We start from the raw sequence: 22024 nt of genomic DNA, 5'->3' as shown, positions 1-22024 counted from the left end.
ACGTTGCAATGCAGCTGACGAAGACACTCAGCACATCCAGCCCTTACCTTTACCACACGCCCCTTTCCTAGTGTGATTCTGTGATCGGAAACCTCAACGTTGACTTGTCTCACGTAAGACACGTATGGGTTTCCGCCTCTGTGCTCATTTGCAGCTTCAACATTGAAATAGGGCAGACCGCTGCTGGTATTGCACAGTTTTGATAAGGTGTACGTGCACGTTCCCATAAAGTCGTGAGCTTGGTCATCAAAGGTCATATAGTGCGGATCTCCTTGCACTATGCAGGAAGTCTCTGAAAACAGCAAAACAATCTGAAATAGTTCTGTTATTGCTGACATTCTTCATCAAATTTGTTGTTTTCTGTGTGGAATATAGGACAACGCATTCAAAATTACTGCAAGTTAGAAGCAGAAGAGAAATAAATAAGCACAAGGGGAAAAGTGAGGTAGCATACATGGACTGTTCAGAAATATGACGGCAGAACACTGGAATCTGTTTCTCAAATCCGAGTGTGGGACTTCAATCTCCTCTATCTCTTTCCCAATGGCAGTAACTGGGAGGCATGCCCTGGATGCTTATCAATAAATGCCAACTCTTTGAGGCACAGACTTTTCAAGATATCCTTGATGATGTGGAGGCTTAGCCAGTAAGAAATGTACTGGCAATTTGTATGGATCTTCTCGGGATTAGACTGTGACAAATGATTTTGTCATGGTCCGGATCGGGGTCTCCGGAAATTTACTTACTTTATGTTACGATCCGGACCGTTGATTCCCTGTTTTCCCGTGTGCCTCAGCCTTGGTGATTGGAGGCAATTTACTCTCAGTTGAACCGGTGGCTTATAGTTTCTGGCTTTCGGCCTTTCAGGGCGAGAGCATCTGCAAAGTCACCAGAGGTACTGCGTGCTAGTGTCATCTGGCGGGTGCAAGCCCTGTCTCCGCCCAAAGCGAGTGCCGGTAATTCGTCTTTCCTCACCGGAGCAACCCTGTTAAGTTACCTTGCCAAAGTGAGCCTGCAACGTTTCCTCACCGAGGTCAGTTAACCCGCCAGAGGGAATCAAGAACCGCTGTCTATTGTTCCCGGGCCGAGTCGAGAGCTCGCCACTACCTGGCAGCATCCAATTACCAAGTCAAGTCCTGGTCCTGGTGGCATCCAAGTACCGTGTCAAATCCTGGTCCTGGCTGCATCCAAGTACTGAGTCAAATCCTTGTCCTGACTGCATCCAAGTACTAAGTCAAATTCTGGCCCTGGCGGCAGCCAACTACCGACTCGAGTCGCACTCCTGGCAGCATCCACGTACCGAGTCGAGTCCTGGGCCTGGCAGCATCCAATTACCAAGCCAAGTCCTGGTCCTGGTGGCATCCAAGTACCGAGTCAAATCCTCGCCCTGGCTACATCCAAGTACTGATTCAAATCCTGGCCCTGGCGGCAGCCAACTACCAACTCGAGTCGCACTCCTGGCAGCATCCACGTACCGAGTCGAGTCCTGGGCCTGGTGGCATCCAATTACCAAGTGAAGTCATGGCCCTGGCGGTCTGTGATTCTTGTCCTACCCCGCTCTCTGAATCCCTTCTCTGCCTCTCCCTCCTGAAGCCTTGCCTCGACTCGTCTTTAGCCCTCGCCTGCACCTCTGTCTAGTTCTATCGCCGGAGCTAGATGGGATCTGTCGGTCATTGTTTTGTACTGTCCAGTCCCATGTTAGTGTCATGTTGAATATGAGTCCCGGCCCTATGTCGTGTACCCAAGGAGGGGGACCCGGCTCCGTTCAGAGTGTGAGTCCCGGCACTATGTCCTGTACCCAAGGAGGGGTCCCGGCTTTGTGTTCTCTGTATGTGTCCATGGTTCCATGTACCTGCTCTCCTGAGACCGAGGCTCTGTGTTCCCATGTTTCTCCTCTCCCTAGCCCATGTCATCTCCTTGCCTGGTTCTGGGGTCCGAGCCCGAGGTAAGACCCAGGTACTGGGTCCTTGCCCAGTCTCTGGCTCAGAGTCCATACCCTAGCTTCTTCATGTCTCCTCTAGTTCTGGGATCCGATTCCGAGTCCAAGCCCAGACCCTTAGTCCCAGCCTAGCCGTAGTCCTGAGTCTTTGTCCGGTTCGCTATTCATGCTTCTGCTTTGCTCTCCTGGTATCAAACAATAAACTCAATTTAATTAACCTCACAAGATGAGTCTTGCATTTGGGTCCACCCTTGCTCCCAATGCCCCCACATTGCCACAGATTTGCGTTCTTCACCAAAGAGATTCAGGGACAGATAATTCAAATCCAGATGATAATATTTAGATTAACAACTCAAGGGGAGGAGAAGATGGCAGCGTGACACAGCGCGTGTGGCTGCTCCGAAATGATATCGTATTTGTATGTAGGATGCCGTGCACGATCCTGATTTGATGGAAGCATACGTCAGAAGCTCGGAGGAACATCTGGAGAAACTTCTGAAATGCCCGCTTCGCTACCGCTGCTGCTGAGCAATCGAGAATCTCCAGAGGGGAAGTCCCCAAATCCTCGGCTTTGCCTATTGCCTGTGCCCGTGGTCAAAGCGCTCGGCGGAGATGATGCTCGGTGCTCGGTATCGGAGGGCTGGTCAGAGGCTCGAAGTTTTCGGACGGACTCAAGAGTCGGCTGTGGTCAGGTGCTTCCAGGGTGCTGCATCGGCAAGTTTGTGGCACTGGAAGCTCATGGCAGGGAGAGTTTTGATTCCTTCTGTGTCTGCGTGAGATGATGGGACTTCCGAGAGACTTTGAGACTTTTTTTTACCGTGCCCATGGTCTGTTCTTATCAAATTACGATATTGCTTTGCACTGTTGTAACTATATGTTATAATTATCTGGTCTTTGTCAGTTTTTCAATCTTGTTTGTCTTGTGTTTCTGTGATATCATTCTGGAAAAACTTTGTATCGTTTCTCAATGCATGCATTACTAAATGACAATAAAAGAAGACTGATAATCTAATCTAATTAGCAGATGGCATAATCATCTCTCGAGGGACAGATTTGAAGTAATTGAGGGCAGGACGAGAGGAGACAAGGAATATTTTTCACCCATAAAGTGAACATTAGTGCTCGGAAAATGAAGACCTCAAAAAATGTGATCCATGCAGATACAATTCCCTCCAAAAGTGCAGATGAAGTTGCTTAAACAGAATGATTCAGATGGAAAACTAGAACAAGCAATAGGCTACAAAGTATACTTCAGTATGGCATACCTTAGATGGCCACAATGCCATACATGCCAATCTGCAGCTGAATTTCAAGATCGTCCATTTTATTTCTTATGCTATGTGCATTCAAATAGAACACTCTCAGCCCACATTACATACATCTTGCATTCCTTTACCTGTATTGTCAGGCATCATGGTACTGGCTGTAGTTGGAGATGTCGTTGGCCCACAATCATCTGCTGGAATGAGAGGTACCGTCTTAGAACATAAAAACTTTGATAACAGAATCACATCATCTCACATTTCTAGCTGACCGAGGCATGGAAAATCAAAAGAGAATCAGAGTGTGACAGGAGTAATACCAATCGGATTAACTCACATGACGATGCCATAATTATTTTCAACATTTGAGAAATTCATCCAAAGGAAGCACCGAGCACATCAGACCAACCTTCACAACATCCTACGTGAAAGGAAATGTCATCCACAGCAACATCACTCCGGTAGTCACTGCCACGGACCGCTTCAAGGAGGATCTGTCAGAGAAAGCAGCAAAACTTCAGCAGGCAACAACCAGTCAAGCAGCACAACTGAAGCATCTCCCTTTCATTTCATTCCATTCTAGGGAAACACAGGTGCATAGCGCTTTCTAGATCATGACAAAACAAACCAAGAGTTAATCAATCCTAAAGGGAACTGCGATGCAACAGTGGCTTCAACGGCAAAGAAAAGCCCATTGCCAGGTGCTGGCAGAAGAAGGATCAATCATTTGGCCAACAGGAGATCCCCAATTTCAGTGTGAAAAATTCAGGGAGTGTTCTGAGTGAGTATTGTTACAGAGGGAACAACAGAATTCATGATCTACGTCTTTGGGTTGGGGTATACAGTTGCGTTGATACTTGTGTATGGACAATGAAGTGCAAGGTAGGAATTAATAAAGAGCTGTGTCGAGAAATACCTAAACTGGATCACATGATGATAAGTCTACAAAGTAGCTACACATTTTGACGGACCAAAACTCGTAGATTGCAAGGGGAGAGGAAAGAGAAATGTGCAATGCAGTGTAAGACTATTCGCGTTCTCATCAACCTTGGACACAGTGCTGGGAAATGCACTAAAATTTACAAGTCCCTTTACAACCAACACAAACACCATAGGTCACACGGTGTCTCCATCATTATTTATTTTCCCGGACTTGTATGAATTAAAAAATTATTTCAGTGACTTCTTAAATATTATCCATGCAGCTTACCTGAGAATCTCCAGACAGGTGAAGGCTAACCTGTCCTTCAATCCATCGGTTTCCCTTATTTCCTGAATCAGACCACTTCAGCACTGCTGTTCCGCTTTCAACCTGGTAAACGTTCAAAGCCATATGCCGAGCTACTCCATACATGTGGTACCAGAATCGCATGCATCGAGCTCCTCTCTCCGCACATGGAGCACTGACCAATTGGGCTCGGTCTCCTGCTTGCCCATCGTTGCCTTCAATGTAGATGTAGTAACCACCTGCACACACAAGAAGGTTTATTGTTCCGACAGAAATCAGATGCACAGTGGCTAAACAGCTATCTCACTTCACCTACCTGCAGTGGTGTGGTCAAAACTCGGTCCTGTGTAAGATGACGGTGTCGACCCTCTGATGCGTTTCCAGTCCAACGTATCGTTCTTGGATTGCGTCCAATGGCACAAGTCTTTGTCAAAGTTACAATCCAATGAACAACCTGCCGATTTCAGAAAGACAGACCATTTATCTCAATACTCTCAACAACAGTTAACAATCTTCAACACCATACTATTCAATCAAGACACTGTAGAGTCTCTCGGCACTGCACTTTATGGGAGGCACGATAATTTTCCACACCTACCCATCAGAGAATTGAGACAATGAATGAGGACAGGCTATTACTCAACATCTACAGGGAAAGGAAGAACAAGTTAGGTTCCCTGTTGTGTGAAGGCTAGATGCAGATACTATGTAATCACACTTCAGTGCCAGTCAGCAGAGATGTTCACTCAGATACCATTGTCAGCTTGAAGGACTTCCTACTTGCTGTAAAGTACTCGGATTTGCGTACGCTGAGCCGGAAGGCTCCTTCATGAGAGCCTTTCTTTATTAACTGGGTTTCTCGATTCACCACATGCAGAAGTAAGACAGAGGAAAAGATTAAGAGTTTGGACTTACTTTTCTCAGTACAGCCACTCTGCTGCCTCCAATCTCCCAGCACAACACCAGCTGCTTCACAAGCTGAAGCATAAGACTCCAGCGTGTTGCACATCTGAACAGAATCTCCGCCAGTCACACAGTGGTCATAGATGCAGCTCTCAAAGTAGAGTTGGGGTGGGATATGCCAGTGACACTCTTTAAATGGACCAGGGTTAGCCAAGACTATTTTACAGTATCTCTCTGCCTCTTCGCTTGCTGCTGGCTCGCATGGTGGCGGAAGAGGAGCTGTTGGGTTACACCTGTGCAACAGAAACAATCTCTCACTCTTCTCAAATTTAATTTATCCCATTTCATCCTCTCCAAAACAGAAAGAAGGCTGGAAGGGTACAGGGAGGGCTTGCCAGAAAAATTGCATAATACAATCAGAATATACAAGAAAGAACATGACTCCATGACACAACCGAAAAGACTGAAAGACATCCTGAAATCAACACTGGAAATATCTTTACATTTCTCCCCTGTGTGCCCTTGTCATTCAAGAGAACAATACACTCGCGTTGATTTGAATTATCTCCATGATATCGTGTCCTTGCCCCAACATTCCTTAACTTCAAGCAACATCGCCACTGGCTGTAACACTTTTCAGGACTTGTGGAGAAATCTTAGTAGTTGCCTTCACATAAATCACAGATGACAATACTCACGGCCAGTCATTGTCAGTAACTATCCAACTGTTCCCAAACTGATTTGAATCCGAAGCTAGTATTCCATCGGGTTTCAAGAAGTCATCCAGTTGGTCATTGGTGTAGGTTCCGCACAAGCCACACAGCTGTCCTTTGTATCTCTCGTCCACAACTACGACCAGTTGATGATCTCCGTCAAACTTCACCTGAAGACCAAAGTTGGTCTGGAGCACAACATACCATCCTACCAGCGACAGTCTTACCGAAGCAGTGGGTTCCACAGGAAGCTCCACCCTCACTCCATCCACCTAAACAAAGCGTGACAGAGTTAGCTTCCAGAAAATCACAAACAACCCAACTATTGCTTGACAACATCATGTCAATGCTGAAAATTATACTCTTTCAAATATATAATACTCACATAAACGTCCCTATTTTTCCGCAATGCAATGTGGATGTTCTCCAGGCGCACGCTCACCGAGTTAACGACAGTCCAGCTCGGACTACCACGGTGCTCATTCCTGCTCGTCACAGAAAATTGGACAGATGTATTTCCACAAGTCTCGGTCACCGTGTAATTACAGGCACCTTGGAAATGGTACAGCTTCCCATCAAATGTTGTGTAGTGCGGGTCACCATAGATATGGCAAATCGCAGTGTCAGCGCGGTAACATCCCAAATTGCCACCCTGCACTTTGCAAATTTCTCCCGCTCCACAATTTGCTGGTTCGCACACGATTCGGTCATTTCCAGTGCAGCGGCACTTTCCTCGACATCCGTCTTCCCAGAACATTGCACCTTTCTGACACACAAACGGCAAGGTTTATTTTCAAAAGTGCTGTCTGCTCTGATGGGAAACAGAACCTTCTTTCCATAGAAACCAAAGAGCACCACAAACACCTCCAACTTACCTCGTAGTATTTGTTCTTGTGCGTGCAACCACAGTTCTCGACAGACACGCACAAGCTTCCACTCAGGACAAAGCCATGGTTACACTCACAGTCCTCCACACAAGGCTTACTACAGTTCTCCGAAGCAAAGCGGTCAGTGCAAGTAGCTGGACAAGCGCTGGCACATACATTGTAATGGCTGTTGGCTGCACACACGATACCTGAAAGCAGAGAAGCAACAAATCGTGTTACACTTCAATTCAAGGAACTTCACAAATGGCCATTCTCTGACACAATGTTGCACAGCTCCGAAAATTGGTAAGTCCACTGGATTCCGGTTAATTCGACCACCAGTTAATCAGGGCAGCTGCTTATTTGGGACAACTCTTGAGGAACTAAATCTGATCCAGCAAATAACCGTGATTCCCTTTATTTGTTTGGGACACTGTGTCGCTTCATTGGGCCAGTAGACTGCTGCCAGATAATTTCTGACTTGCGCAGGGGTGTGGTACATGGTCCGCTCGGAACATGGTGAGGGACCATGACGTGAAAAAGGTTGGGAACAGATGAACTGGTGTCAGTCGCGTAGACATGTGTGGCCGTTGGACACTACACTCTGCTTAGAGCGAGTAGTTTTCAAGTAGTGTCAGTTGAATGTGCTTGTGATATTTGTCACTGACACTTGGTAAGAAATAAGCAGAAGACAATTCAGAACTCTTTTGCTCACTGTGGTTTCAGGCAGGCTGGCTTGTAGATGCCAGAAAAGGTTGGGATGGAAAAGGAAATGATCTCACTACTTCCACAAATTAAGAACTACATACAATCTATCAGAAATCGTGATAATAATAATGAAGTTTTGCAGGATGCAATCGTCGAAAGCATTGCATGAGCAGAACAATCTACACCAGTTGTCCGCACCGATCTCCTTCATTAACAATCAACAGTAAATGGCAGCTTCTACTGAACGATTCCTCCAGCGATAACTATTGGGAACTAATAGATTGATTTAGAGTACCGTAGTAGTATGGGTAGGATTATAATTTGCTCTGTATTTCATTTATATGCATAATTTGCTGAATAAACTCTCCTCGGACTTCCGGTCGGTAACGAATATCGATTTTAATCGATGTTTTGATGACAAACTCTGTCATCTTCGTCACAGATGTAGAGAATTTGTTGATCGGTTAAACAGCAGTTTGTCTTTTTTTTATAACTATTAATTATTTCCATGACCCTTTGGCTAAATGGAGCAGTCACTTAATTGGGCCAAAATGTACTGGTCCCGGGTGTCTCAATGAACCGGAATCCAGTGTACAGTATTACTCCAACAACATTTGGAGCCTACTCATACGTACCACAGAAAGTGGAGTTCCTCCATGGCACAATGGTCACTCCTGCTCTCTGACAGGCATCTGAATAGATCTGCAGGGTCCTACACAGAGCTCCTTGGTCTCCATCCGTCAAGCACATTTCAACAACACAACTTTCAAAGAAACCATTGGTGTTGATTACCGAGTGGCAGTTTACAAATGGCCCCTGCTGGCTGCTGATCAGACCACAGAAATCATCACCTCGGTAGCGCTCCTCATCTGCGGGCAAACACACTCCTGGCTCGATGGGGTCACAACCCGGCTCGTCAGGTGGCACCTTCCAGCTGTTTCCCAGTTCATTGACATCCTTTGCTTGCGATCCGTCAGGTTTCATGTAGTCATCCTGCCATATTCCATTGTAGTTACCGCACATACCACAAACCTGATTAAAGTACGTACTCGGCACCTTCACTTCCACTGAATGATCAGTGTCGTAAGACACGTACAGGCCAAAATCAGTTGTCAGGACCACGTATCTTCCGCTCCTGCTCACACTCAGGGCACCCTTGCCACGCTGGACAGGTAAGGTCTCCCACACGTCATCAACCTGTGCACAAGACGAAATACTGCATCATACAGACTGTATGGGACTGCAGCCCTGGAGAAACAGAACAACCATTTGCACCGTGTACCTATCAAGCCCTTCAGGCATGTCTAATGACGTTAGCCGTCACATGTGTACACACTCACAGCCGTTCAGAGCGACCCTTCAGCTGAGGATAAAAAACTCTCAATGCCAATTTACTTCGACTCACTTCCATCGCACTGCGCCTCCCTTCTCAGTTACTCGCATCTCCAGTTACAAGCAAACTGCTTTACCGATCAAATGTTTCCACCTAACATGAATTTTGGTGGAGAGCGCTGTACTTTAGAAGAATTAGACTGACAGTAAGAGACACACTTACCAACACCCGCTGAGATTCCCCCTTCACAATCCAAACGTTGTGGCCGTGAACAGTTACATGCACTTTCTGAACATAAGATACTCTTGCATCGCCACGATTTTCATTCTTTGTTTCAATGTTGAAGTACGGAAGGGAGGAGGAATTTCCACACCACTTGGCTATTGTGTACGTACAGCTGCCCATAAAGTGCAGGGTGGCTTTGTCAAAGGTGTTGTAATGCGGATCATTATGCACTCTGCAGATACCGTACGTGTATGGGTAGCAACCGGGGACGCCGTTTACAACTCCACAGTATGAATCTTTAGAACATGTTGAATCCCAGCACACCATTTTACTGCCTGCAGAAGGACATCTACATTTTCTTGAGCAGGTATCATCTGTCCATAGTTCAGAGCCCACTGGGTAGTGCTTTCCTTCATACCAGCAACCACACTTCTCCTCTGGCACACATCGGTCATTGTAGAGAAGGTACCCACTGTCACATACACAGCCTTCCACGCAAGGTTTCAAGCAGCGCGATGGAGCACTTGGACTCACACAAGTAGCTGGGCAAGCTGAGCCACACTGCTCATAATGACTATTCGCTCCACAGTTTACAGCTGTGAACGGAATCCAGAAGGTTACATGTTACTCTCATCTGACATTCCTTCCATCAGAACTAACTGCTCAAACACTTCTCACTGCTCTCTATCTCCACTAGGTGTCATTGAAAGATCTGGCACTAGACTCTCAAGCACTTACGGCAAAAGGTCTCATTCCTCCAGGCTTCCACTCTCGCTCCCTCTGACTGGCATGCATCTCCGTACGACTCCAAACTGCTGCACAGAGCCTCCTGCTCCGTGCCTAACGCACAAAGGTCGTAGACACAGTCGGCAAAATAAGCTTCCGGGTCGACTTTCGAATGGCACCCTTTGAAAGGACCGTCTGCATCCTTGATTATCCCACAGTAATATTTACTTTCGATGATACGCTTTTCATCCTCACTGCAATCTGGTCTGATGCCAACATCAGGAGTACACCTGCAGAAACAGCAGCATCCCAAATCACAAATACTTCCAGCTAAATCAAAACTCAAAGAGCATAAAGATGGAAATCAGAAACAGGACAGTTGGTTTCCAACCCAATGGAAAGGTTGCCAGCAGCTTTCTCACACTCTACCTTGTGTCATTTCCGGACTGCCAGCTGTTGCCCAAGCTGACTGAGTCAGGTTCCATTATTCCATCTGGATTCAGAAAATCATCCCTTCTGTCTTCATTATAGTTCCCACACATTCCACACACCTTGCCTTTGAAGAGACCCGAGAGAGTCACCTCAGCTCGATGCTTGCCATTAAACTTCACTCGCAATCCAAAACTAGTGCTAATGACGACGTACTGCCCAGTCAGAGCGACAACAACTCCCGGGCTGACTGAAACTGGTAGCACTGCCTCTTCCCCATCAACCTGCAAACATCCAAATCATCCATCAATTCATTCTTCTGCAGACGTTGCAATGCAGCTGACGAAGACACTCAGCACATCCAGCCCTTACCTTTACCACACGCCCCTTTCCTAGTGTGATTCTGTGATCGGAAACCTCAACGTTGACTTGTCTCACGTAAGACACGTATGGGTTTCCGCCTCTGTGCTCATTTGCAGCTTCAACATTGAAATAGGGCAGACCGCTGCTGGTATTGCACAGTTTTGATAAGGTGTACGTGCACGTTCCCATAAAGTCGTGAGCTTGGTCATCAAAGGTCATATAGTGCGGATCTCCTTGCACTATGCAGGAAGTCTCTGAAAACAGCAAAACAATCTGAAATAGTTCTGTTATTGCTGACATTCTTCATCAAATTTGTTGTTTTCTGTGTGGAATATAGGACAACGCATTCAAAATTACTGCAAGTTAGAAGCAGAAGAGAAATAAATAAGCACAAGGGGAAAAGTGAGGTAGCATACATGGACTGTTCAGAAATATGACGGCAGAACACTGGAATCTGTTTCTCAAATCCGAGTGTGGGACTTCAATCTCCTCTATCTCTTTCCCAATGGCAGTAACTGGGAGGCATGCCCTGGATGCTTATCAATAAATGCCAACTCTTTGAGGCACAGACTTTTCAAGATATCCTTGATGATGTGGAGGCTTAGCCAGTAAGAAATGTACTGGCAATTTGTATGGATCTTCTCGGGATTAGACTGTGACAAATGATTTTGTCATGGTCCGGATCGGGGTCTCCGGAAATTTACTTACTTTATGTTACGATCCGGACCGTTGATTCCCTGTTTTCCCGTGTGCCTCAGCCTTGGTGATTGGAGGCAATTTACTCTCAGTTGAACCGGTGGCTTATAGTTTCTGGCTTTCGGCCTTTCAGGGCGAGAGCATCTGCAAAGTCACCAGAGGTACTGCGTGCTAGTGTCATCTGGCGGGTGCAAGCCCTGTCTCCGCCCAAAGCGAGTGCCGGTAATTCGTCTTTCCTCACCGGAGCAACCCTGTTAAGTTACCTTGCCAAAGTGAGCCTGCAACGTTTCCTCACCGAGGTCAGTTAACCCGCCAGAGGGAATCAAGAACCGCTGTCTATTGTTCCCGGGCCGAGTCGAGAGCTCGCCACTACCTGGCAGCATCCAATTACCAAGTCAAGTCCTGGTCCTGGTGGCATCCAAGTACCGTGTCAAATCCTGGTCCTGGCTGCATCCAAGTACTGAGTCAAATCCTTGTCCTGACTGCATCCAAGTACTAAGTCAAATTCTGGCCCTGGCGGCAGCCAACTACCGACTCGAGTCGCACTCCTGGCAGCATCCACGTACCGAGTCGAGTCCTGGGCCTGGCAGCATCCAATTACCAAGCCAAGTCCTGGTCCTGGTGGCATCCAAGTACCGAGTCAAATCCTCGCCCTGGCTACATCCAAGTACTGATTCAAATCCTGGCCCTGGCGGCAGCCAACTACCAACTCGAGTCGCACTCCTGGCAGCATCCACGTACCGAGTCGAGTCCTGGGCCTGGTGGCATCCAATTACCAAGTGAAGTCATGGCCCTGGCGGTCTGTGATTCTTGTCCTACCCCGCTCTCTGAATCCCTTCTCTGCCTCTCCCTCCTGAAGCCTTGCCTCGACTCGTCTTTAGCCCTCGCCTGCACCTCTGTCTAGTTCTATCGCCGGAGCTAGATGGGATCTGTCGGTCATTGTTTTGTACTGTCCAGTCCCATGTTAGTGTCATGTTGAATATGAGTCCCGGCCCTATGTCGTGTACCCAAGGAGGGGGACCCGGCTCCGTTCAGAGTGTGAGTCCCGGCACTATGTCCTGTACCCAAGGAGGGGTCCCGGCTTTGTGTTCTCTGTATGTGTCCATGGTTCCATGTACCTGCTCTCCTGAGACCGAGGCTCTGTGTTCCCATGTTTCTCCTCTCCCTAGCCCATGTCATCTCCTTGCCTGGTTCTGGGGTCCGAGCCCGAGGTAAGACCCAGGTACTGGGTCCTTGCCCAGTCTCTGGCTCAGAGTCCATACCCTAGCTTCTTCATGTCTCCTCTAGTTCTGGGATCCGATTCCGAGTCCAAGCCCAGACCCTTAGTCCCAGCCTAGCCGTAGTCCTGAGTCTTTGTCCGGTTCGCTATTCATGCTTCTGCTTTGCTCTCCTGGTATCAAACAATAAACTCAATTTAATTAACCTCACAAGATGAGTCTTGCATTTGGGTCCACCCTTGCTCCCAATGCCCCCACATTGCCACAGATTTGCGTTCTTCACCAAAGAGATTCAGGGACAGATAATTCAAATCCAGATGATAATATTTAGATTAACAACTCAAGGGGAGGAGAAGATGGCAGCGTGACACAGCGCGTGTGGCTGCTCCGAAATGATATCGTATTTGTATGTAGGATGCCGTGCACGATCCTGATTTGATGGAAGCATACGTCAGAAGCTCGGAGGAACATCTGGAGAAACTTCTGAAATGCCCGCTTCGCTACCGCTGCTGCTGAGCAATCGAGAATCTCCAGAGGGGAAGTCCCCAAATCCTCGGCTTTGCCTATTGCCTGTGCCCGTGGTCAAAGCGCTCGGCGGAGATGATGCTCGGTGCTCGGTATCGGAGGGCTGGTCAGAGGCTCGAAGTTTTCGGACGGACTCAAGAGTCGGCTGTGGTCAGGTGCTTCCAGGGTGCTGCATCGGCAAGTTTGTGGCACTGGAAGCTCATGGCAGGGAGAGTTTTGATTCCTTCTGTGTCTGCGTGAGATGATGGGACTTCCGAGAGACTTTGAGACTTTTTTTTACCGTGCCCATGGTCTGTTCTTATCAAATTACGATATTGCTTTGCACTGTTGTAACTATATGTTATAATTATCTGGTCTTTGTCAGTTTTTCAATCTTGTTTGTCTTGTGTTTCTGTGATATCATTCTGGAAAAACTTTGTATCGTTTCTCAATGCATGCATTACTAAATGACAATAAAAGAAGACTGATAATCTAATCTAATTAGCAGATGGCATAATCATCTCTCGAGGGACAGATTTGAAGTAATTGAGGGCAGGACGAGAGGAGACAAGGAATATTTTTCACCCATAAAGTGAACATTAGTGCTCGGAAAATGAAGACCTCAAAAAATGTGATCCATGCAGATACAATTCCCTCCAAAAGTGCAGATGAAGTTGCTTAAACAGAATGATTCAGATGGAAAACTAGAACAAGCAATAGGCTACAAAGTATACTTCAGTATGGCATACCTTAGATGGCCACAATGCCATACATGCCAATCTGCAGCTGAATTTCAAGATCGTCCATTTTATTTCTTATGCTATGTGCATTCAAATAGAACACTCTCAGCCCACATTACATACATCTTGCATTCCTTTACCTGTATTGTCAGGCATCATGGTACTGGCTGTAGTTGGAGATGTCGTTGGCCCACAATCATCTGCTGGAATGAGAGGTACCGTCTTAGAACATAAAAACTTTGATAACAGAATCACATCATCTCACATTTCTAGCTGACTGAGGCATGGAAAATCAAAAGAGAATCAGAGTGTGACAGGAGTAATACCAATCGGATTAACTCACATGACGATGCCATAATTATTTTCAACATTTGAGAAATTCATCCAAAGGAAGCACCGAGCACATCAGACCAACCTTCACAACATCCTACGTGAAAGGAAATGTCATCCACAGCAACATCACTCCGGTAGTCACTGCCACGGACCGCTTCAAGGAGGATCTGTCAGAGAAAGCAGCAAAACTTCAGCAGGCAACAACCAGTCAAGCAGCACAACTGAAGCATCTCCCTTTCATTTCATTCCATTCTAGGGAAACACAGGTGCATAGCGCTTTCTAGATCATGACAAAACAAACCAAGAGTTAATCAATCCTAAAGGGAACTGCGATGCAACAGTGGCTTCAACGGCAAAGAAAAGCCCATTGCCAGGTGCTGGCAGAAGAAGGATCAATCATTTGGCCAACAGGAGATCCCCAATTTCAGTGTGAAAAATTCAGGGAGTGTTCTGAGTGAGTATTGTTACAGAGGGAACAACAGAATTCATGATCTACGTCTTTGGGTTGGGGTATACAGTTGCGTTGATACTTGTGTATGGACAATGAAGTGCAAGGTAGGAATTAATAAAGAGCTGTGTCGAGAAATACCTAAACTGGATCACATGATGATAAGTCTACAAAGTAGCTACACATTTTGACGGACCAAAACTCGTAGATTGCAAGGGGAGAGGAAAGAGAAATGTGCAATGCAGTGTAAGACTATTCGCGTTCTCATCAACCTTGGACACAGTGCTGGGAAATGCACTAAAATTTACAAGTCCCTTTACAACCAACACAAACACCATAGGTCACACGGTGTCTCCATCATTATTTATTTTCCCGGACTTGTATGAATTAAAAAATTATTTCAGTGACTTCTTAAATATTATCCATGCAGCTTACCTGAGAATCTCCAGACAGGTGAAGGCTAACCTGTCCTTCAATCCATCGGTTTCCCTTATTTCCTGAATCAGACCACTTCAGCACTGCTGTTCCGCTTTCAACCTGGTAAACGTTCAAAGCCATATGCCGAGCTACTCCATACATGTGGTACCAGAATCGCATGCATCGAGCTCCTCTCTCCGCACATGGAGCACTGACCAATTGGGCTCGGTCTCCTGCTTGCCCATCGTTGCCTTCAATGTAGATGTAGTAACCACCTGCACACACAAGAAGGTTTATTGTTCCGACAGAAATCAGATGCACAGTGGCTAAACAGCTATCTCACTTCACCTACCTGCAGTGGTGTGGTCAAAACTCGGTCCTGTGTAAGATGACGGTGTCGACCCTCTGATGCGTTTCCAGTCCAACGTATCGTTCTTGGATTGCGTCCAATGGCACAAGTCTTTGTCAAAGTTACAATCCAATGAACAACCTGCCGATTTCAGAAAGACAGACCATTTATCTCAATACTCTCAACAACAGTTAACAATCTTCAACACCATACTATTCAATCAAGACACTGTAGAGTCTCTCGGCACTGCACTTTATGGGAGGCACGATAATTTTCCACACCTACCCATCAGAGAATTGAGACAATGAATGAGGACAGGCTATTACTCAACATCTACAGGGAAAGGAAGAACAAGTTAGGTTCCCTGTTGTGTGAAGGCTAGATGCAGATACTATGTAATCACACTTCAGTGCCAGTCAGCAGAGATGTTCACTCAGATACCATTGTCAGCTTGAAGGACTTCCTACTTGCTGTAAAGTACTCGGATTTGCGTACGCTGAGCCGGAAGGCTCCTTCATGAGAGCCTTTCTTTATTAACTGGGTTTCTCGATTCACCACATGCAGAAGTAAGACAGAGGAAAAGATTAAGAGTTTGGACTTACTTTTCTCAGTACAGCCACTCTGCTGCCTCCAATCTCCCAGCACAACACCAGCTGCTTCACAAGCTGAAGCATAAGACTCCAGCGTGTTGCACATCTGAACAGAATCTCCGCCAGTCACACAGTGGTCATAGATGCAGCTCTCAAAGTAGAGTTGGGGTGGGATATGCCAGTGACACTCTTTAAATGGACCAGGGTTAGCCAAGACTATTTTACAGTATCTCTCTGCCTCTTCGCTTGCTGCTGGCTCGCATGGTGGCGGAAGAGGAGCTGTTGGGTTACACCTGTGCAACAGAAACAATCTCTCACTCTTCTCAAATTTAATTTATCCCATTTCATCCTCTCCAAAACAGAAAGAAGGCTGGAAGGGTACAGGGAGGGCTTGCCAGAAAAATTGCATAATACAATCAGAATATACAAGAAAGAACATGACTCCATGACACAACCGAAAAGACTGAAAGACATCCTGAAATCAACACTGGAAATATCTTTACATTTCTCCCCTGTGTGCCCTTGTCATTCAAGAGAACAATACACTCGCGTTGATTTGAATTATCTCCATGATATCGTGTCCTTGCCCCAACATTCCTTAACTTCAAGCAACATCGCCACTGGCTGTAACACTTTTCAGGACTTGTGGAGAAATCTTAGTAGTTGCCTTCACATAAATCACAGATGACAATACTCACGGCCAGTCATTGTCAGTAACTATCCAACTGTTCCCAAACTGATTTGAATCCGAAGCTAGTATTCCATCGGGTTTCAAGAAGTCATCCAGTTGGTCATTGGTGTAGGTTCCGCACAAGCCACACAGCTGTCCTTTGTATCTCTCGTCCACAACTACGACCAGTTGATGATCTCCGTCAAACTTCACCTGAAGACCAAAGTTGGTCTGGAGCACAACATACCATCCTACCAGCGACAGTCTTACCGAAGCAGTGGGTTCCACAGGAAGCTCCACCCTCACTCCATCCACCTAAACAAAGCGTGACAGAGTTAGCTTCCAGAAAATCACAAACAACCCAACTATTGCTTGACAACATCATGTCAATGCTGAAAATTATACTCTTTCAAATATATAATACTCACATAAACGTCCCTATTTTTCCGCAATGCAATGTGGAGGTTCTCCAGGCGCACGCTCACCGAGTTAACGACAGTCCAGCTCGGACTACCACGGTGCTCATTCCTGCTCGTCACAGAAAATTGGACAGATGTATTTCCACAAGTCTCGGCCACCGTGTAATTACAGGCACCCTGGAAATGGTACAGCTTCCCATCAAATGTTGTGTAGTGCGGGTCACCATAGATATGGCAAATCGCAGTGTCAGCGCGGTAACATCCCAAATTGCCACCCTGCACTTTGCAAATTTCTCCCGCTCCACAATTTGCTGGTTCGCACACGATTCGGTCATTTCCAGTGCAGCGGCACTTTCCTCGACATCTGTCTTCCCAGAACATTGCACCTTTCTGACACACAAACGGCAAGGTTTATTTTCAAAAGTGCTGTCTGCTCTGATGGGAAACAGAACCTTCTTTCCATAGAAACCAAAGAGCACCACAAACACCTCCAACTTACCTTGTAGTATTTGTTCTTGTGCGTGCAACCACAGTTCTCGACAGACACGCACAAGCTTCCACTCAGGACAAAGCCATGGTTACACTCACAGTCCTCCACACAAGGCTTACTACAGTTCTCCGAAGCAAAGCGGTCAGTGCAAGTGGCTGGACAAGCGCTGGCGCATACATTGTAATGGCTGTTGGCTGCACACACGATACCTGAAAGCAGAGAAGCAACAAATCGTGTTACACTTCAATTCAAGGAACTTCACAAATGGCCATTCTCTGACACAATGTTGCACAGCTCCGAAAATTGGTAAGTCCACTGGATTCCGGTTAATTCGACCACCAGTTAATCAGGGCAGCTGCTTATTTGGGACAACTCTTGAGGAACTAAATCTGATCCAGCAAATAACCGTGATTCCCTTTATTTGTTTGGGACACTGTGTCGCTTCATTGGGCCAGTAGACTGCTGCCAGATAATTTCTGACTTGCGCAGGGGTGTGGTACATGGTCCGCTCGGAACATGGTGAGGGACCATGACGTGAAAAAGGTTGGGAACAGATGAACTGGTGTCAGTCGCGTAGACATGTGTGGCCGTTGGACACTACACTCTGCTTAGAGCGAGTAGTTTTCAAGTAGTGTCAGTTGAATGTGCTTGTGATATTTGTCACTGACACTTGGTAAGAAATAAGCAGAAGACAATTCAGAACTCTTTTGCTCACTGTGGTTTCAGGCAGTCTGGCTTGTAGATGCCAGAAAAGGTTGGGATGGAAAAGGAAATGATCTCACTACTTCCACAAATTAAGAACTACATACAATCTATCAGAAATCGTGATAATAATAATGAAGTTTTGCAGGATGCAATCGTCGAAAGCATTGCATGAGCAGAACAATCTACACCAGTTGTCCGCACCGATCTCCTTCATTAACAATCAACAGTAAATGGCAGCTTCTACTGAACGATTCCTCCAGCGATAACTATTGGGAACTAATAGATTGATTTAGAGTACCGTAGTAGTATGGGTAGGATTATAATTTGCTCTGTATTTCATTTATATGCATAATTTGCTGAATAAACTCTCCTCGGACTTCCGGTCGGTAACGAATATCGATTTTAATCGATGTTTTGATGACAAACTCTGTCATCTTCGTCACAGATGTAGAGAATTTGTTGATCGGTTAAACAGCAGTTTGTCTTTTTTTTATAACTATTAATTATTTCCATGACCCTTTGGCTAAATGGAGCAGTCACTTAATTGGGCCAAAATGTACTGGTCCCGGGTGTCTCAATGAACCGGAATCCAGTGTACAGTATTACTCCAACAACATTTGGAGCCTACTCATACGTACCACAGAAAGTGGAGTTCCTCCATGGCACAATGGTCACTCCTGCTCTCTGACAGGCATCTGAATAGATCTGCAGGGTCCTACACAGAGCTCCTTGGTCTCCATCCGTCAAGCACATTTCAACAACACAACTTTCAAAGAAACCATTGGTATGGATTACCGAGTGGCAGTTTACAAATGGCCCCTGCTGGCTGCTGATCAGACCACAGAAATCATCACCTCGGTAGCGCTCCTCATCTGCGGGCAAACACACTCCTGGCTCGATGGGGTCACAACCCGGCTCGTCAGGTGGCACCTTCCAGCTGTTTCCCAGTTCGTTGACATCCTTTGCTTGCGATCCGTCAGGTTTCATGTAGTCATCCTGCCATATTCCATTGTAGTTACCGCACATACCACAAACCTGATTAAAGTACGTACTCGGCACCTTCACTTCCACTGAATGATCAGTGTCGTAAGACACGTACAGGCCAAAATCAGTTGTCAGGACCACGTATCTTCCGCTCCTGCTCACACTCAGGGCACCCTTGCCACGCTGGACAGGTAAGGTCTCCCACACGTCATCAACCTGTGCACAAGACGAAATACTGCATCATACAGACTGTATGGGACTGCAGCCCTGGAGAAACAGAACAACCATTTGCACCGTGTACCTATCAAGCCCTTCAGGCATGTCTAATGACGTTAGCCGTCACATGTGTACACACTCACAGCCGTTCAGAGCGACCCTTCAGCTGAGGATAAAAAACTCTCAATGCCAATTTACTTCGACTCACTTCCATCGCACTGCGCCTCCCTTCTCAGTTACTCGCATCTCCAGTTACAAGCAAACTGCTTTACCGATCAAATGTTTCCACCTAACATGATTTTTGGTGGAGAGCGCTGTACTTTAGAAGAATTAGACTGACAGTAAGAGACACACTTACCAACACCCGCTGAGATTCCCCCTTCACAATCCAAACGTTGTGGCCGTGAACAGTTACATGCACTTTCTGAACATAAGATACTCTTGCGTCGCCACGATTTTCATTCTTTGTTTCAATGTTGAAGTACGGAAGGGAGGAGGAATTTCCACACCACTTGGCTATTGTGTACGTACAGCTGCCCATAAAGTGCAGGGTGGCTTTGTCAAAGGTGTTGTAATGCGGATCATTATGCACTCTGCAGATACCGTACGTGTATGGGTAGCAACCGGGGACGCCGTTTACAACTCCACAGTATGAATCTTTAGAACATGTTGAATCCCAGCACACCATTTTACTGCCTGCAGAAGGACATCTACATTTTCTTGAGCAGGTATCATCTGTCCATAGTTCAGAGCCCACTGGGTAGTGCTTTCCTTCATACCAGCAACCACACTTCTCCTCTGGCACACATCGGTCATTGTAGAGAAGGTACCCACTGTCACATACACAGCCTTCCACGCAAGGTTTCAAGCAGCGCGATGGAGCACTTGGACTCACACAAGTAGCTGGGCAAGCTGAGCCACACTGCTCATAATGACTATTCGCTCCACAGTTTACAGCTGTGAACGGAATCCAGAAGGTTACATGTTACTCTCATCTGACATTCCTTCCATCAGAACTAACTGCTCAAACACTTCTCACTGCTCTCTATCTCCACTAGGTGTCATTGAAAGATCTGGCACTAGACTCTCAAGCACTTACGGCAAAAGGTCTCATTCCTCCAGGCTTCCACTCTCGCTCCCTCTGACTGGCATGCATCTCCGTACGACTCCAAACTGCTGCACAGAGCCTCCTGCTCCGTGCCTAACGCACAAAGGTCGTAGACACAGTCGGCAAAATAAGCTTCCGGGTCGACTTTCGAATGGCACCCTTTGAAAGGACCGTCTGCATCCTTGATTATCCCACAGTAATATTTACTTTCGATGATACGCTTTTCATCCTCACTGCAATCTGGTCTGATGCCAACATCAGGAGTACACCTGCAGAAACAGCAGCATCCCAAATCACAAATACTTCCAGCTAAATCAAAACTCAAAGAGCATAAAGATGGAAATCAGAAACAGGACAGTTGGTTTCCAACCCAATGGAAAGGTTGCCAGCAGCTTTCTCACACTCTACCTTGTGTCATTTCCGGACTGCCAGCTGTTGCCCAAGCTGACTGAGTCAGGTTCCATTATTCCATCTGGATTCAGAAAATCATCCCTTCTGTCTTCATTATAGTTCCCACACATTCCACACACCTTGCCTTTGAAGAGACCCGAGAGAGTCACCTCAGCTCGATGCTTGCCATTAAACTTCACTCGCAATCCAAAACTAGTGCTAATGACGACGTACTGCCCAGTCAGAGCGACAACAACTCCCGGGCTGACTGAAACTGGTAGCACTGCCTCTTCCCCATCAACCTGCAAACATCCAAATCATCCATCAATTCATTCTTCTGCAGACGTTGCAATGCAGCTGACGAAGACACTCAGCACATCCAGCCCTTACCTTTACCACACGCCCCTTTCCTAGTGTGATTCTGTGATTGGAAACCTCAACGTTGACTTGTCTCACGTAAGACACGTATGGGTTTCCGCCTCTGTGCTCATTTGCAGCTTCAACATTGAAATAGGGCAGACCGCTGCTGGTATTGCACAGTTTTGATAAGGTGTACGTGCACGTTCCCATAAAGTCGTGAGCTTGGTCATCAAAGGTCATATAGTGCGGATCTCCTTGCACTACGCAGGAACTCTCTGAAAACAGCAAAACAATCAGAAATAGTTCTGTTATTGCTGACATTCTTCATCAAATTTGTTGTTTTCTGTGTGGAATATAGGACAACGCATTCAAAATTACTGCAAGTTAGAAGCAGAAGAGAAATAAATAAGCACAAGGGGAAAAGTGAGGTAGCATACATGGACTGTTCAGAAATATGACGGCAGAACACTGGAATCTGTTTCTCAAATCCAAGTGTGGGACTTCAATCTCCTCTATCTCTTTCCCAATGGCAGTAACTGGGAGGCATGCCCTGGATGCTTATCAATAAATGCCAACTCTTTGAGGCACAGACTTTTCAAGATATCCTTGATGATGTGAAGGCTTAGCCAGTAAGAAATGTACTGGCAATTTGTATTGATCTTCTCGGGATTAGACTGTGACAAATGATTTTGT

The 22024-nt window shown here is 46.3% G+C and overlaps 1 protein-coding gene across 1 annotated transcript in view; it reads right to left on the bottom strand.

Annotated features, from left to right (window-relative positions):
• The window catches only part of LOC134345114 (uncharacterized), a 154722-nt gene that overhangs the window by 95351 nt on the left and 37347 nt on the right, over positions 1–22024 (bottom strand). The window contains exons 10-36 of the mRNA XM_063045289.1: positions 21362–21606; positions 20990–21273; positions 20573–20850; positions 19832–20430; positions 18912–19473; positions 17578–17777; positions 17088–17468; positions 16688–16974; positions 16002–16282; positions 15403–15540; positions 15069–15325; positions 14268–14352; positions 13993–14055; positions 10705–10949; positions 10333–10616; positions 9916–10193; positions 9175–9773; positions 8255–8816; positions 6921–7120; positions 6431–6811; positions 6031–6317; positions 5345–5625; positions 4746–4883; positions 4412–4668; positions 3611–3695; positions 3336–3398; positions 48–292 (exon numbers count right to left, since the gene is read on the bottom strand). Coding sequence (XP_062901359.1) covers positions 48–292; positions 3336–3398; positions 3611–3695; positions 4412–4668; positions 4746–4883; positions 5345–5625; positions 6031–6317; positions 6431–6811; positions 6921–7120; positions 8255–8816; positions 9175–9773; positions 9916–10193; positions 10333–10616; positions 10705–10949; positions 13993–14055; positions 14268–14352; positions 15069–15325; positions 15403–15540; positions 16002–16282; positions 16688–16974; positions 17088–17468; positions 17578–17777; positions 18912–19473; positions 19832–20430; positions 20573–20850; positions 20990–21273; positions 21362–21606 — 7565 coding nt within the window. The remainder of the gene's footprint in view (positions 1–47; positions 293–3335; positions 3399–3610; positions 3696–4411; positions 4669–4745; positions 4884–5344; positions 5626–6030; positions 6318–6430; positions 6812–6920; positions 7121–8254; positions 8817–9174; positions 9774–9915; positions 10194–10332; positions 10617–10704; positions 10950–13992; positions 14056–14267; positions 14353–15068; positions 15326–15402; positions 15541–16001; positions 16283–16687; positions 16975–17087; positions 17469–17577; positions 17778–18911; positions 19474–19831; positions 20431–20572; positions 20851–20989; positions 21274–21361; positions 21607–22024) is intronic.

The sequence above is a fragment of the Mobula hypostoma genome, chromosome 4 (genome assembly GCF_963921235.1).
Source record: "Mobula hypostoma chromosome 4, sMobHyp1.1, whole genome shotgun sequence".
In the NCBI taxonomy this organism is placed as follows: domain Eukaryota; kingdom Metazoa; phylum Chordata; class Chondrichthyes; order Myliobatiformes; family Myliobatidae; genus Mobula; species Mobula hypostoma.
Note: the sequence above shows the minus strand (reverse complement) of the source record. Positions and strands in the feature narration are given on the sequence as shown.